The sequence below is a fragment of the Haliotis asinina genome, chromosome 2 (assembly GCF_037392515.1).
Source record: "Haliotis asinina isolate JCU_RB_2024 chromosome 2, JCU_Hal_asi_v2, whole genome shotgun sequence".
Taxonomy (NCBI): domain Eukaryota; kingdom Metazoa; phylum Mollusca; class Gastropoda; order Lepetellida; family Haliotidae; genus Haliotis; species Haliotis asinina.
In genome coordinates, this window is record NC_090281.1 from 86,819,437 (window position 1) to 86,833,158 (window position 13,722).

Sequence of the window (13,722 nt, forward strand, 5' to 3'; positions counted from 1 at the left end):
GATCATTGCTCATGTTGATCACTGGATTGTCTGGTCACAATTTGATTAGTTACAGACCAACACCATATAGCTGGAAGATTGCCAAGTGCAGTGATAAAGAACAAACCAGTCAATATAATGGGTCATGTGAACAGTCTAAGTAAACTTATCCTCAGTACTTTTCGTTACACTCCACCACTGAGTCTAACAAAACCTTATGGGAGGTCGCGTCAGGTAGCCTTTGAGACTGACCAATCACAACACAGCTTACCAAATCGTGAAAGTGCACATTCGCACATCCCTTTTGAACTTTTTATCTCGAAAAGGTTCGTACCCGAACGATTCTGAATGCTATTTAGCGTACGATCACTTCTGGGTGATGCACACGGCGAACGTACTGCCATGACAACAGTGAGTAAACAGTCGCTGAAAATAGTGTTTTTGACAAGATTCAAGGATGTTATCTTGCGGAAATATTAGCTAATGGTAACCATGCCAACAGAAACCCCAAAGCGCATATACTGCAGGTCAAATAACTGTGTTATATGCTGATTTGTGTTTGTGGAGAGATCTGTGTCGGTGACCTGAATATTTTGAAAGTCCCTCCGATCCCTAAATAGTAGCCTTTGTCTGATTGGTTAACTATATTTAACCATCTCGCATTTGATTGGACAGTCATTGGTTGCTCAAAGGTTACCTGACGCGACCTTCTACTAGGTTTTGTTAGACTCAGTGGTGGAGTGAAACGAAATACACTGAGACTAAGTTTACTTAGACTGGTCATGTGAAGTACTGGAAATAATGCTGAAACCCCCAACTGCTTCCTCTTTTCCACTTCTCCCGACAGACCTTGTAATCATGTCTTACCTTCAACGTGTTTGTGGGGGTCAAAGTCATTATACTCAATGTACATACTTGAACTGGTCTCAGTGTAGCTAAAGGTGAAACCTTATCTAAGAGTTGAGCATTAGAAGTGGTTTCTCCTACAGCAAGTGAGGGCCATATTAAGCACCATTCCAGGCACATACAGACCTCAAACAGTGTATACAATGCTAATGTTAAGTTAATAGACAAGTATATACAGCTAGAGGATTTCTGATTTTAAGTTGCTCTGATTTCAGGCAAGTTCTCCCATTAACTGGAAGTTCCTATAACCAACTCAGAGAGATAACTGAAGGAATGGGACTATATATTAAATGCTCACAGCTTTAGACATTTTTTGAATATAGGAATTGCACATTTGAAGCTTCCCTGAAATATCCAATATCTTTGACTGAAATTCACAGGGGGAAAATTTCAGGCTTTATGTCATGTTTCCTCGGATCAGTAGGGATGTATTCATATTTCTCACATAGTATTTGAATCTAGTTTCATCCTATGCTGGTGGGCACGCATTTCCTCAAACAGCATGTAATTTGACAAGAAGTACATCATGATGTGCAACCATTTGTGACCCCATGTGGAAATGGTGAAGGATCTGTGATTTTACTACTTGTTCAGTATCTTTTATCCTTTTTTCAGTGTGTTTATAGGGTATGGGCACCCTTTGGTTATGGTCTGTGTAGATGTGAAGTCGTATTCAATGAAAGTTCCTGTATGACATAAATAATCTCTGATGACAAACAACAACACAAATATATTCAAGAGACGTTCTATGACTATTTAGTGAATTCAGACAGTCACAGGTAGATATTCAAAGAAAGCAGGAAAAGTTGAGCTACAAACAATTCTCTCATTTCTTCATCCAAACTCACTGCCATCTGTCATGCTTAACTTTCCTGAGTACAGGTGCCACAGAGATATAAAGTCCAGTATTGTAACTGATACACACAGATGTGAATAGAAGGTACAAGGATTTCTATAAATACAACACATGTATCACATCACAGCTGATTGTTCCCATTGCATAATCATCTCCAGAAATGATACATACCAGTAGGTTGTTGACTGACCAGCTTACATAAATAATACCCAAACAATCGCAACTGAACATTTCCTCCCAAAGATGAAACCATACATAAGTCACAGGAGTCCTTTAAGTTATGGAATGTATCTTATTCTTTACTCAGTATCATTATTTATCACAACGTATGATTTTATGTTTTGAGGAATTAAACACATTTCTTGAACATCAGTTCTAAACAACACACTTTAACAATTTCTTAGCTTGTCTGAAATGTATTTGTTTCACTAATCTGTGCTACATATTCAGAACTGCAGTACATTTATGACCAGCTAACAATTAAAACAATCGTAATTAAACTAATCATAACTAAAATAATGAAGCATGGTTAAAAACAAATACATAAAACATTTCTCATAAAAACATTTTAAATGATCTCTGTTCATTATACTGTGATTACACAGATATGGTAAAAAACCCAATACTTTAACTTCAACTGGCTGATACACACAGGGAATGCCTTCTAATCATGAACATTATTGTTTTTCATCTGCATGAAGGAAATACACCCATATTCACAAATTACCACATCAATGATCAGGAGTAGAACAACCACGTTCACCCAGTGGACGGAAGCTGAAAACTAGCTGTAAACTTAATTCCTCATAGTCGTATTGTGCTCCTGATATGCAGGAAGATCAACAGTGATGAACCAGTCACCAGTTGTTTACAGGTAACTATGTGAACAGACAAACTGGAGTTAGAGGACCTGGTGGCATTGTGGTTTAATCTTCAGCATCTGTCTTCTTTTTGGGCTTGCCCTTGTTGCTCATTTTGTTCCAGGTCTCAGCAGTTTTCAGATCGGCTTTGGTTATGCGGAAGAAGTCAAGTCCGAGGAGCCATGGCATAAGAGACAGGATATATTGCTTGTAGCCCTGAAGTGGACGGCAAATTTGTCAGCATATATAACATGATCTCACTATATTATTCAAGTCAGCTCAGGAAAACTGACAGTTTGTCTTTCCCCATCAAATGAATATGGCCCTTGCGTACCCATTATGAAACAACCGATTCATGTTTTTTGGAGATTATGTGAATTGCATTTCGTTTTAAAATATGGTACACTGAACAACTACTCTGAGACTTTGTCTGGAGCATAACCAACATATACACAAAAGAATAACCAAACAGAGCCTTTCAGCTGGAATCGTCCACTTTTATCTACTCTCATATACAGTTATATACAGTGAAAACCGTCTAAGTAAAGACCACTTAACTAAACAGAATGGACAAGTCAACACTATTCTTTGGTCCCAGCAAACTTCTGCATTAATTATCACTATTTGAGTCTCGCATAAGTAAATAATGCAGCTTAACTAAACATGTTCTCATGGTGACCTCTTTGATTGGCAGTCTAGAAGTTGTGCAGATGAAGGATGAGGGCTATTTTTATGGGTATCAACTTCTTTATCCTGTACAAGTGATGTTTCGACATAGATTCTGCTTGACAATGACAGCAGAGTCTATGGTGAAACATCTCACGATCCCTGGAAGCAAATGTGTAACAAAAGAGACTCGATAAATAAATTAGCACATAATCAAACATGAGTTGTACATCATTTTTGTAGCTTGTGATTATCAGTGTGTCGACCAATTAGCAATGTCAGTGAGTTTATCCAATATACATGATGACTGACTTGAAGCAGTCTGCCGTTACAGTCATGTGACATACACAGGGTTGTCATTAACAGGTTTTGATAAGTTTGGATAAGTAAAATACTTAATAAGTAAACAATTTTGGCGAGTCACTTGAAATTTTACCTTTTATTTGTCCACTGTTGTTTCAATAGTAAGGATATAGTAGTTATATATACTCAGCAGCAAAACAAATGCAAACTGTACTTTTACTAAAAGATTTCAAACAGAAGACTTAAACATGAAATTTCATTTTTCAAAACTAGCGTTTCTTTTGCTGTTTAGTATATACATACTATTTACCTATTACTCAACACTTAATGAAGGGGTGAAAAATTTGTACAGTTGTCTTTTGACACATGAAAGTGATTTCTATGTTTTTCAGGCAAGTCAGGGATATACTAATCACATGGTGTGTGGATCTGTGTAACAAGTGGTACAGCTGAAACATCACTCACTTTGAACTCCTCAACAGGGTTGCCATGGAGTGTCAATTTACGCAAGCTTTTTAAACCCTGCAGTTTGTCCACCTCCTGGATCTTTGCTATACTGTTGCCATGGAGATACAGGATTTCTAAATTCTCAAACTCTGTCAGTACCTAGAAGTAAAGGAAAATCAACAAAATTGTGTTTTGTTTGCCACAATTATTCAAATGCTGGAATATCTTTGATAATTTCATATGTGTTACAAATCCAGAAGATTCTTTCCCTGATACTGGAAAAATCCACACTGTCAACCTATTCAAAGCCTGGAATATCAAAAGAGTCATTTTGACTGGTTGTTGATTTTAAGATGAGCTGGACCTAGCCAGTGATGACGAGAGACTGAGAGACACTTTTGAATATTAATGCTAAAAGACAAAGATATACTATGCAACTAAAGAAAGAGGGTATATCTACCCTTGTATAACACCAAATACTCACAGGATCTATAACAGTAAGTTCATTGAAAGACAAGTCAATCCAGCCAAGAGCCCCAGGGTTTCTGAAGAGGCTTTCTGTCACTTCTGACAGTAGCTTGATGTCACACAGCTGATTGTTGTTAAGGCGGAGACACTGAGCCTTGGACTTGTTCTCCTTACTCACACGGGGACTTGACTCACCCTTCTTGCATGTTACAGCACGGGGTTCCTCATCATAAACATCTGAATTGATTACATAAAGAGAGATTGTACATGTTCAGCAAAATGAGAGTAAGTAAGTGAGAGAGTTTTGTTTCTCACTGCTAGCAATATTCCGGCAATATCACGAGGACACCAGAAAAGGGTGTCTTTGTCTTTTTCATTGTTCTCTTCAAATCGTTAAGCAAACATATTGAAACCTTTGGTGGAAATCCCACATTGTATCTAAATATAGATTCCAGCAGTCAGTGTATATGCAGATCAAGCCATGCCATGTGATAGGCTGATACAGACACTTGCACACTGCCATTCACTCTCCTACCCGAGTTCCATATGGCTGGCCAGCATTGTACTTTGTTATGCTTAGTCATCACTGACATGTGACTGCCACTGCCCTTCCATTTATCTATTTATAGCCATACCATATGGCAATCTTTGTGCGTGTAGTTAAAAGAAAATGGGTTCAAGTAGTAAACAAGAGTCATCAGAAGATGACACATCCCCACCGGCCCCGACATATTTGAAAGGACAAATCATCTGAAGGTTACTTGATATTTTTTCAGACTAAGTTTGAATCGTTTCCATGGAAGTCATGAAAAATTATAAATGCCATATATCTGCAAACAGCAAAAGGCACCACTTCAAGATCTGTCTCATATGTCTGCCAAGATCTGTTGAAAGATATCAAATGGTTTTCGATTTGTGCTCGGAAACGAAGCCAATCCCTCTCTTTTGAGACTAAGTCTGAAATGTTTCCATGGAATTTGGAAACTTTGCAAATAGCAAAAGGCACCACTTTGTGGTCTGCATCACATATCTACCTAGTTCTACTGACAGATATTATGAAGTTTTTGAGTTGTGCTCCGGAAACGAAACACACCTCTCACTTTTAAGACAAAGTAAAAAACATTTCAATGGAAAACGAGAAACTAAGAAATCACAAAAACCTGTAAATAGCAAGTCACCATTTTAGTTTCTGATTGGTATATCCACCAAGTTTTGCAGAAAAATAAAGAACATTTGTATAGTTCTGATCCGGAAAAGAAGCCCATCCCTCCATTTTGAGAGTAAGTCCGAAACGTTTCCATGGAAACCAAGAAACTAATAAATCACAAAAACCTGTACATAGCAAAAGCCACTGCTTTAGGTTCTGACTGATATATCTATCATGTTTTGCAGAAAAATATTGAATGGCTTTTGAGTTCTGCTCCAGAAACGAAGCCCACCCCACCATTAGACTAACACCAAAATGTTCCATGGAAAAACAAAAAAAAATAATAATGCCAAAAATCTGTAAATAGCAAAGGGCACAACAATAGGTTGAGATTATTATATCTTTCAAGTTTGGTCTAAAGATATTGAAAGGTTTCTGAGGTATGAATCTACAAACTCTGTCAGTATTCAGCTGTTTCTTATGAGCGTCTGCAAGATTTGTCCAAAGTTCTTGGCAACACAGAATTGTCTAGCTTGAAACAGCCATGTAGTGTTCAATGGTTGTCTCTGGGGAGGACTTTTAAGTCCACCAAAGACAACCTACCAGCACTATGTGTGGAAATTGAAGGAGAGGCAACAGTGCGACAAAACAGTGTAGCAACTGGCACTAAAAAACCAATAAATATATTTCTTTCACTGAGGATGCAGACTCTATGGATAAACAACTTCTTTCCTGCAGTGAATGCTGTGTTTCTGTGTAGATTCTAACACTGTTATCAAGCAAAAGATGCCAAACATATGCACACAAGAAATATATATATGGCAGTGATGTGAGTTTATACAACAGAGTGGCTTGAGGGATAGTATAGTGACATGGGGCTTGTTGTGATAAGAAACAATAAAGCCAGTGGGCAAGGGTGGGTTCTTCTTGATTAGGTTTGATTAGTTGATCGTAAGCCATAGGGATGTAATAACATTGATTTATTACTTGCCCGTGGAAGATACTGCAGTGTAATATTTGTACGGCAATATTACACAAGTGTAATACCGCTAGACACATGATGTCATAACACTTCACAGTTATAACATCACAAAGCTAATGTTGCTGTAGCAATGGCACTAGACCTTGCTTAACTCATGGAAATAAAGAGTCATCACACTGTAGGCAATTTCTATCAGTTTATGATGGAGAGTAATAAACAGAATACTAAACTCGCTTCCATGAAATACCATTTTTATTAAACTCATGAAAGATTTAATATCAAACTTGCTTTCAGTTTCACTTGTTTGATACCAAATCATTAACATGTTTAATAAAACTGGTATTACACGGAAATGAGTTAATGATTCAGTATCAAACGAGTGAAAGAGAGTTTGATACTAAATCTTTCATGAATTTTATGAAAATGCTATTTCACAGAAGCCAGTTTTGTATTGTTTTTTACTCTCCAACACAAATTAATAGAAACTGCAGCTTCACTGCCTACAGTGTAAGGACTCTCTGCTTTCCATGAGTCAAGCAAGGTCTAGTACCATTGCAACAAGAAGACACAATCAGCAATATCCCCCATATTAACTCCAATTTCAGTCTAAGTCACCCTTGTTGCTGTGGAAACGCAAAACTATTTTATTATGAATAACCAAACTACCAAAAGGCACTAATACACCACCAGATCTATCTATGTGCCAAGTTTGGTGAAGAAATATAGAATGATTTTAAAGTTCTAATTTGGAAAAGATTAATGACGGTCAGATGGATGGACAGGGTGCATTTTAATACCCCTGCAAAATGTGTTGCGGGGATAACAACATTAGAATTAATGTTAAATGTGTAATACACTCCGAGGCAGCGATGACTTAGCACAGGCTATTCTGCATTTCGCGTGACTGGGCTTTTTCCTTGTTTGTAAACAGACATGCATGTTCATAAGTAAGAAAATACTGCCCAACCCAAGCGATTTGCTACGGTGTTCATAATGTTTCACATAGTATTAGACATTTTAGGATAATTTCTCAGTGAAACAAAACTACTTGAACAATGAAGTTTAATGAGATGTGTAGACTCATAAAAAATATAAGAGTTACGCCATTGTATTGAATGGACTGAGTTAAAAGCAGAGGTACTATGCTGGCTGGTCACATGGAACTCTAGGTTGGAGAGCTTGCAGCTCACTAAGTAACTTGTGGAATGTACATTGAAGTTTATCAAAGGTAAATAAAAACTAATTGTTTGCACATCTGGCAGGCATTGAGAAAGCGAATGACTGAATTTAGTTGGACCGCAGCGCTTTCATTTTCTGATTGTCTCAACATGGCATCAAATCGATAACTGTAATGTAGGTGGAATGAACATTCCTGAAAAGCAAGCAAAACTCTTTTCAACACATATATTCACACTATATCGTTATGAATACTGATTGCTTTGTCTCTCCAGATGAAAACTAGTTCAGCCAGAATTTTCTGACCCTGTCAGTGTCAGCATAAGCTGCTGGTAATTTTCAAAACCACTGGGAACACTGCCAGTACTACTTCAGAATGTTGCCAGCTCAAAATGGACTTAACCCGACCAGACAATCCTTAGAAAATAACTCAGTTTCTAGGTACAATGAATAATTCAGTGAACCTGAGACATATATTTGCTGTCTAACAGTCTATTCAGAAAAGTCACTTCCAGAGAAATCCAATTCCAAGTTGTAGTCTGAATCATAGGGATCAGTCTCCTTGCTTTCGACTCCAGCAGCCTGCAGAACTCGGAGCATAAGCAGGCCCCCCTAAGTAATAGAAGGAATTACAGCAAATTTGAAGGAATTGCATCTCAAATGTAAACAAACGCAGCCCACTCGCGAAACAATTGCAGCGATATCGGTAATTTAGCGGTAATAACAGAAATACATCGGCCCTATCGGAAGCAATGTCGGTAATACTAGAAACACGCTCGGCCATCATCGGAGATTTTTCGGTCGCGAGCGGAAACTCACGCAGCAAAACATGGCGTCGTTGGAAGAAGCACCCGTCTCGGTGAGATTTGTTTTTAGTTCCTACTATTACATTTTTATACTTATCCATCTTTGACCACCCGTGTTGAATGCGTTTAGGTATGAGGTGTTGTCGGGGCAATAGCTTATGTTTTTAGGAAAAGATAGTCACTCTAGGAGAGCGTCACAAGTCATGCCCCTGGAGATTGTTTACATCTGAACATCGAAGTCGTGCCGATGACTACGAACATCATGAACGTACGCTATGAAGAAGTTTATGAGCCATAATTTTTCTTGGTACGAAGTGCAATTGACGAATTTAAACACATTTTACAAAAAAAATGATGTTATATCTGGCGCACGTTCGTAATCATCGGCACGACTTCGATGTTCAGATGTAAACAAACTACAGGGGCATGACTTGTGACGCTCTCCTAGAGTGACTATCTTTTCCTAAAAACATAAGCTATTGCCCCGACAACACCTCATACCTAAACGCATTCAACACGGGTGGTCAAAGATGGATAAGTATAAAAATGTAATAGTAGAAAATAAGAACAAATCTCACCGAGACGGGTGCTTCTTCCAACGACGCCATGTTTTGCTGCGTGAGTTTCCGCTCGCGACCGAAAAATCTCCGAAGATTGCCGATCGTGTTTCCAGTATTACCGACATTGCTTCCGATAGGGCCGATGTATTTCTGTTATTACCGCTAAATTACCGATATCGCTGCAATTGTTTCGCAAGTGGGCTGCGTTTGTTTACATTTGAGATGCAATTCCTTCAAATTTGCTGTAATTCCTTCAATTACTTAGGGGGGCCTGATAAGTAGATGTTGCTGGTTCAGTGATAATATACTGAACATCATTGAAAACGCACCACCTGTAAATTTTGAAATAAGGCAATAGAATCTTTTGGAAATGGAAAAATAATGGTGGGAATTTTGATAATAACACACTAGATCGTAAATAACGCTCTACAGTAAAAAACGGATCGTTCGAACACATCATCGAACACATCACATGAAAACAACAAAATTCATGCACATCACACACGAAGGGCACAAACTGCATGCAGAAAGCATGCTGTTCAGGGGTATAAATGACCTTCGGCACAAAACCGTTCTCATTTTCGCAGTACTTTCGTAAGTAAAGTTTTTTCGCCATGCCAAGATTGTCACCAGAGGAACGAGAACAGGCCTTGGGTATGTTGCAGGTCGGCGCTTCAAGCAGAAACATTGCACGACGATTTGGGTGTCATCATTCGACCCATCTGAGGCTTGCTAACAGATACCAACAAACAGGAACCAGCAGGGACCGGCAACGCCCAGGTCAGGCACGTGTTACCACCCCTCGTCAAGATCGAGACATTGTACGGCGCCATATTCGGGATCGAACCTTGCCCGCTGCCAGAACCGCCAACGCTGTCCAGGGTCGACGTGGTTTGATCAGCGCTTCCACCGTCCGACGCCGTCTCCGTGCGGCAGGGTTACGTTGTCGACGCCCTTACGTTGGACCCATCCTGACTGACAGGCATCGCCGTGAACGCCGACAATGGGCTGAACAGCATCGTGTGTGGTTGTTACGACGTTGGCATGGTGTGGTGTTCTCCGACGAGTCGCGTTTTCACTTGCGAAATGCTGACGGGCGTCTACGGGTATGGCGTCGACGGGGTGAACGTTATCATCAGGATTGTGTTGTGTAAACCGATCGGTGGGGTGGAGGAAGCATTATGGTGTGGGGAGGGATAAGTTAACACCACAGAACTGCTCTGATTGTTTGTCGTGGCAGAGTGAATGCCGTTTACTACCGTGACAACATTCTTCAGAACAACGTCGTTCCCTTCTTTCACCAGCATCAAGATCTGCACACATTTCAACATGACAATGCACGAGCCCACACTGCACGTGTTTCGATACAGTATCTGGCTAACAACAACATTCCTCTACTTCATTGGCCTGCATTGTCACCAGATTTGTCACCCATCGAACACTTGTGGGATTACATCGGCCAACGCCTCGCACGTCGTCCGCAGATCAACAACCTTGGGGAACTCGACAATGCCTTGCAGCAAGAGTGGAATGCAGTGCCTCAGGACTTTATTCAGAGACTTATCCGTTCAATGAGGAGACGTTGCACAGCTTGTGTTGCTGCTAACGGGGGTCATACACGCTACTGACTTTCCATTTTGACCCCATCTTTATTTCATTGTCAGCTGCATTAAATCTTCACTGTTGTGCTTGATTGTTTTTTGCTTCTTTTCTTTATCAAACATTGGTCTACACAAATATGTAAAATTTACATAGATTGCTCACTTCTGCTCTTAGAAATCCACAATTTTAGGGGTGGTGCGTTTCCAATGATGTTCAGTATATATTTCAATGCAGTGCTTTGAGCTTGCAATACAATAGTTCAATATTGAAAAAACACAGTAATTGTCAAGCCTAAATGTAATGTTCCATTTGAAAAATAGATTTTACGCAGTGGTGAAATTACTCAGATGTGTGTCATCTAAAATTGTTACCAGGCCATTGGGCTGGCTAGCTGTAAATTTAAACCATTCGTCAGAAATGTAGCCCACGGTCAGACGGGCCTTACTTCATACACTGCATGTGTGAACAACCTTTCTGATATTGATGGAATACTGTTAAAAGTGGGGTAAAAACATACTCGCTCACGAACTAGGGCTGAATACCAATATGAACGAGTTTGGAGTTGCTGTACTGCATTATTGAAAACAAAAACACAATGTTGATTCTAAACCAATTAGGCACTTGCCTTGTACACAAGACATTTTGTAGAAGGAGAAATCTAATGGTGGTACACTGTCATTACTCGTATCAATGGCTGCAAGGGTCGCAGCTTTCTTCTGTCGAGGAGAGTAGGGCACAACGCTGAAACAAAACAAAGGACATACTATCAACCTGGCACACTGGTTTGTACATCACATACATACATTAGAGTCAACTATTGAACAATATCCTGATAATAATCTTTTAAAAAATTTACTTTCCATAAACATAATGTAGTCTGGAATGCCAAATAAAACCCTGCAACATTACGATAAATTATAAATGAGACTGATTAAGAGATAAAGAATTTTACTTGACACAAGTTCATCACATAGTGAATCCAAAGGTGGGGTGCCAGTAAATCTTGACTTGGGTATAATGTGCAACCTGATCCACTATTTTTCAAAATCCTAACTCTTGAATATAAGGACTACCAACCACCACAAAAATGTTGAAAGTCCAACCACTGAAACATTGATGTTAATGATAGGTGGTCAATAAAAGAAGCTTCCAACAAGTTGTTATTTTGTTATTTTCCATGCTGATGCCCTCTTCCTCCTAGCTGGACTTCAATATGTCAACATGACCTGATTATTGTTATTATTATTTTAAAATAAAATGTATTATTTTATGCACAAAGAATGCAACTAAGCCAGTGCGAGTTCAAATACAGATGACACTTTTTCCAGGAATAATGTTTACTTTCATGGTTAAATACAGGAAATAGTAAATTGAAATACCTATCCCTTGTCATTCAGTTTTGAAAACAAAACACAAAAAATGTTTTTAATGTCAAAAATGAAATACAATGCGTCTTCGGCTTTTGATTTATAAACTGGTTAATACGTTTTTCCATTAAGCCACAAATAGTAGAATTAAATGAGGTGTCAAAGACAAATACTACATGCCCTGTGCCACCTGTTAAGGAAGAATTTGAAGTTGAACAATGGTGAAGTCGTGGCAAACTTCAAAATTTGAAAATAAATACAAATCATCACCAAGATTGGCAGCTATTAACAAAATTCACACAAAACCGTATCACAAGTACCTCGTCCCCGACATCTTCAAAACGGTGTTATTACAAGAGATGGAGCAGGATATGTTGGGCTTTTTCAATCTTTCTCTCAACCTCCAGCCATGTTGGTTACTGGGGACAACGGCTGAAAGAGTTGAAGCTGAAGTTATTTTTGGAAGCACCACCAATGCTCTCCTACAGCGCTGTTTACTCATTCAAAATATGTAGGCCGCGCATTTCCGCTGTTGAGAGCTTTAACTTAAAAACAGTGACATACTATTTCTTTACACCTTATTACATGTTTCACAAGCTTCCATCGGCCAGAACCCAATAGCATATTCAGATAACAAAACGTGCACATGATGGTTTAAATATGGTTTAGACAACTATTGTGTATAGTTTCCGATAATAAGCATGACCATAAAGATTTCTTGTTCGAATCATCAAGGAATGTATTTAACACCTTGACTCTTTCAAGTAAAGTATACTTACACGAACATACATGTATATGTAACAAGCAGACTATTTGCGTACCCAAATTAGTATTATCTACTGACACATCGAAACTTGAACCGTAATCAAAGCTGTCGTCAACAGACATATTTGCAATAATTCCTATCACTAAAGTCGAGCATTCAGTTGAATTATAGCTGCTATATTGCCTATAAAAAACTGTGAAAAGGCTTCAACATGACTTTTTATTTATACAAACCCTCCCTGCGTCGGAGTAGATCATTTAAGACATCTGATATTCATACTAATATTCCTTAAAGACATTTCAAACAGAATATCATAGCCTCCAAGTTCGATAGCTGATATGGTACATCTTTCTATAAACAAAAACCAATGTTGACTAACCAAACTTTGCATTTGTAAATAAAACGGAAGTAATATTTTATTGCGGCAATCGTATGATGTTGAGCACACTGTGTTAAAATTGTATACATACTAAACGAGGACAAATTCATGAAATTTATGTGTCAAATCATGTATATGAACTTCTGTTTTTCATGGATGTCATCTGCACTGGCAGAAGATCAAGCGGCGAACACGTCAGAATGGCCATAGACACTCAAATGAAATATGCCCAAGGACACCAAACTAAAGACTGCCACACAACGAAAACGTTGTTAAAATGAGTCGAAATAAACGATCCAATTAAATGGCCACAAACAGATATTCAAAGACCACGTGACAAAAAGAAAAAAACCCAAGGCAAACAAAACCCCGTAAAGTATAGATGGTGTTAGTTTCTAAAACCTCATTTTGCTTTTTCTGTAGAGAAGAAATTCGTGTTTGCGTGCATGCTT

At 38.7% G+C, this 13,722-nt stretch overlaps 1 protein-coding gene across 1 annotated transcript; it reads right to left on the reverse strand.

Annotated features, from left to right (window-relative positions):
* Window positions 1–1,618: 1,618 nt before the first annotated feature.
* LOC137274519 (leucine-rich repeat-containing protein 51-like) lies at window positions 1,619–12,660 on the reverse strand. The gene is made up of 5 exons (XM_067807747.1): window positions 12,446–12,660; window positions 11,384–11,499; window positions 4,502–4,722; window positions 4,036–4,176; window positions 1,619–2,817 (listed from the first exon to the last, which is right to left on the reverse strand). Exons 1-5 carry the CDS (start codon window positions 12,625–12,627, stop codon window positions 2,668–2,670), a joined length of 810 nt encoding a protein of 269 aa, XP_067663848.1. The 5' UTR covers window positions 12,628–12,660; the 3' UTR covers window positions 1,619–2,667.
* Between the last annotated feature and the right edge of the window lie 1,062 nt (window positions 12,661–13,722).

Bases quoted from the DNA above. Each gene is read 5' to 3' on its own strand.
- LOC137274519 (XM_067807747.1), bottom strand. From the start codon at position 12,627: ATGAGTAAACAGCGCTGTAGGAGAGCATTGGTGGTGCTTCCAAAAATA. The intron at 4,177-4,501 runs GTGAGTATTTGG...CTTTACTTCTAG, and splicing joins AACTTACTGTTATAGATCCT to GTACTGACAGAGTTTGAGAA. The intron at 2,818-4,035 runs GTGAGTGATGTT...CGTCCACTTCAG, and splicing joins ACCCTGTTGAGGAGTTCAAA to GGCTACAAGCAATATATCCT.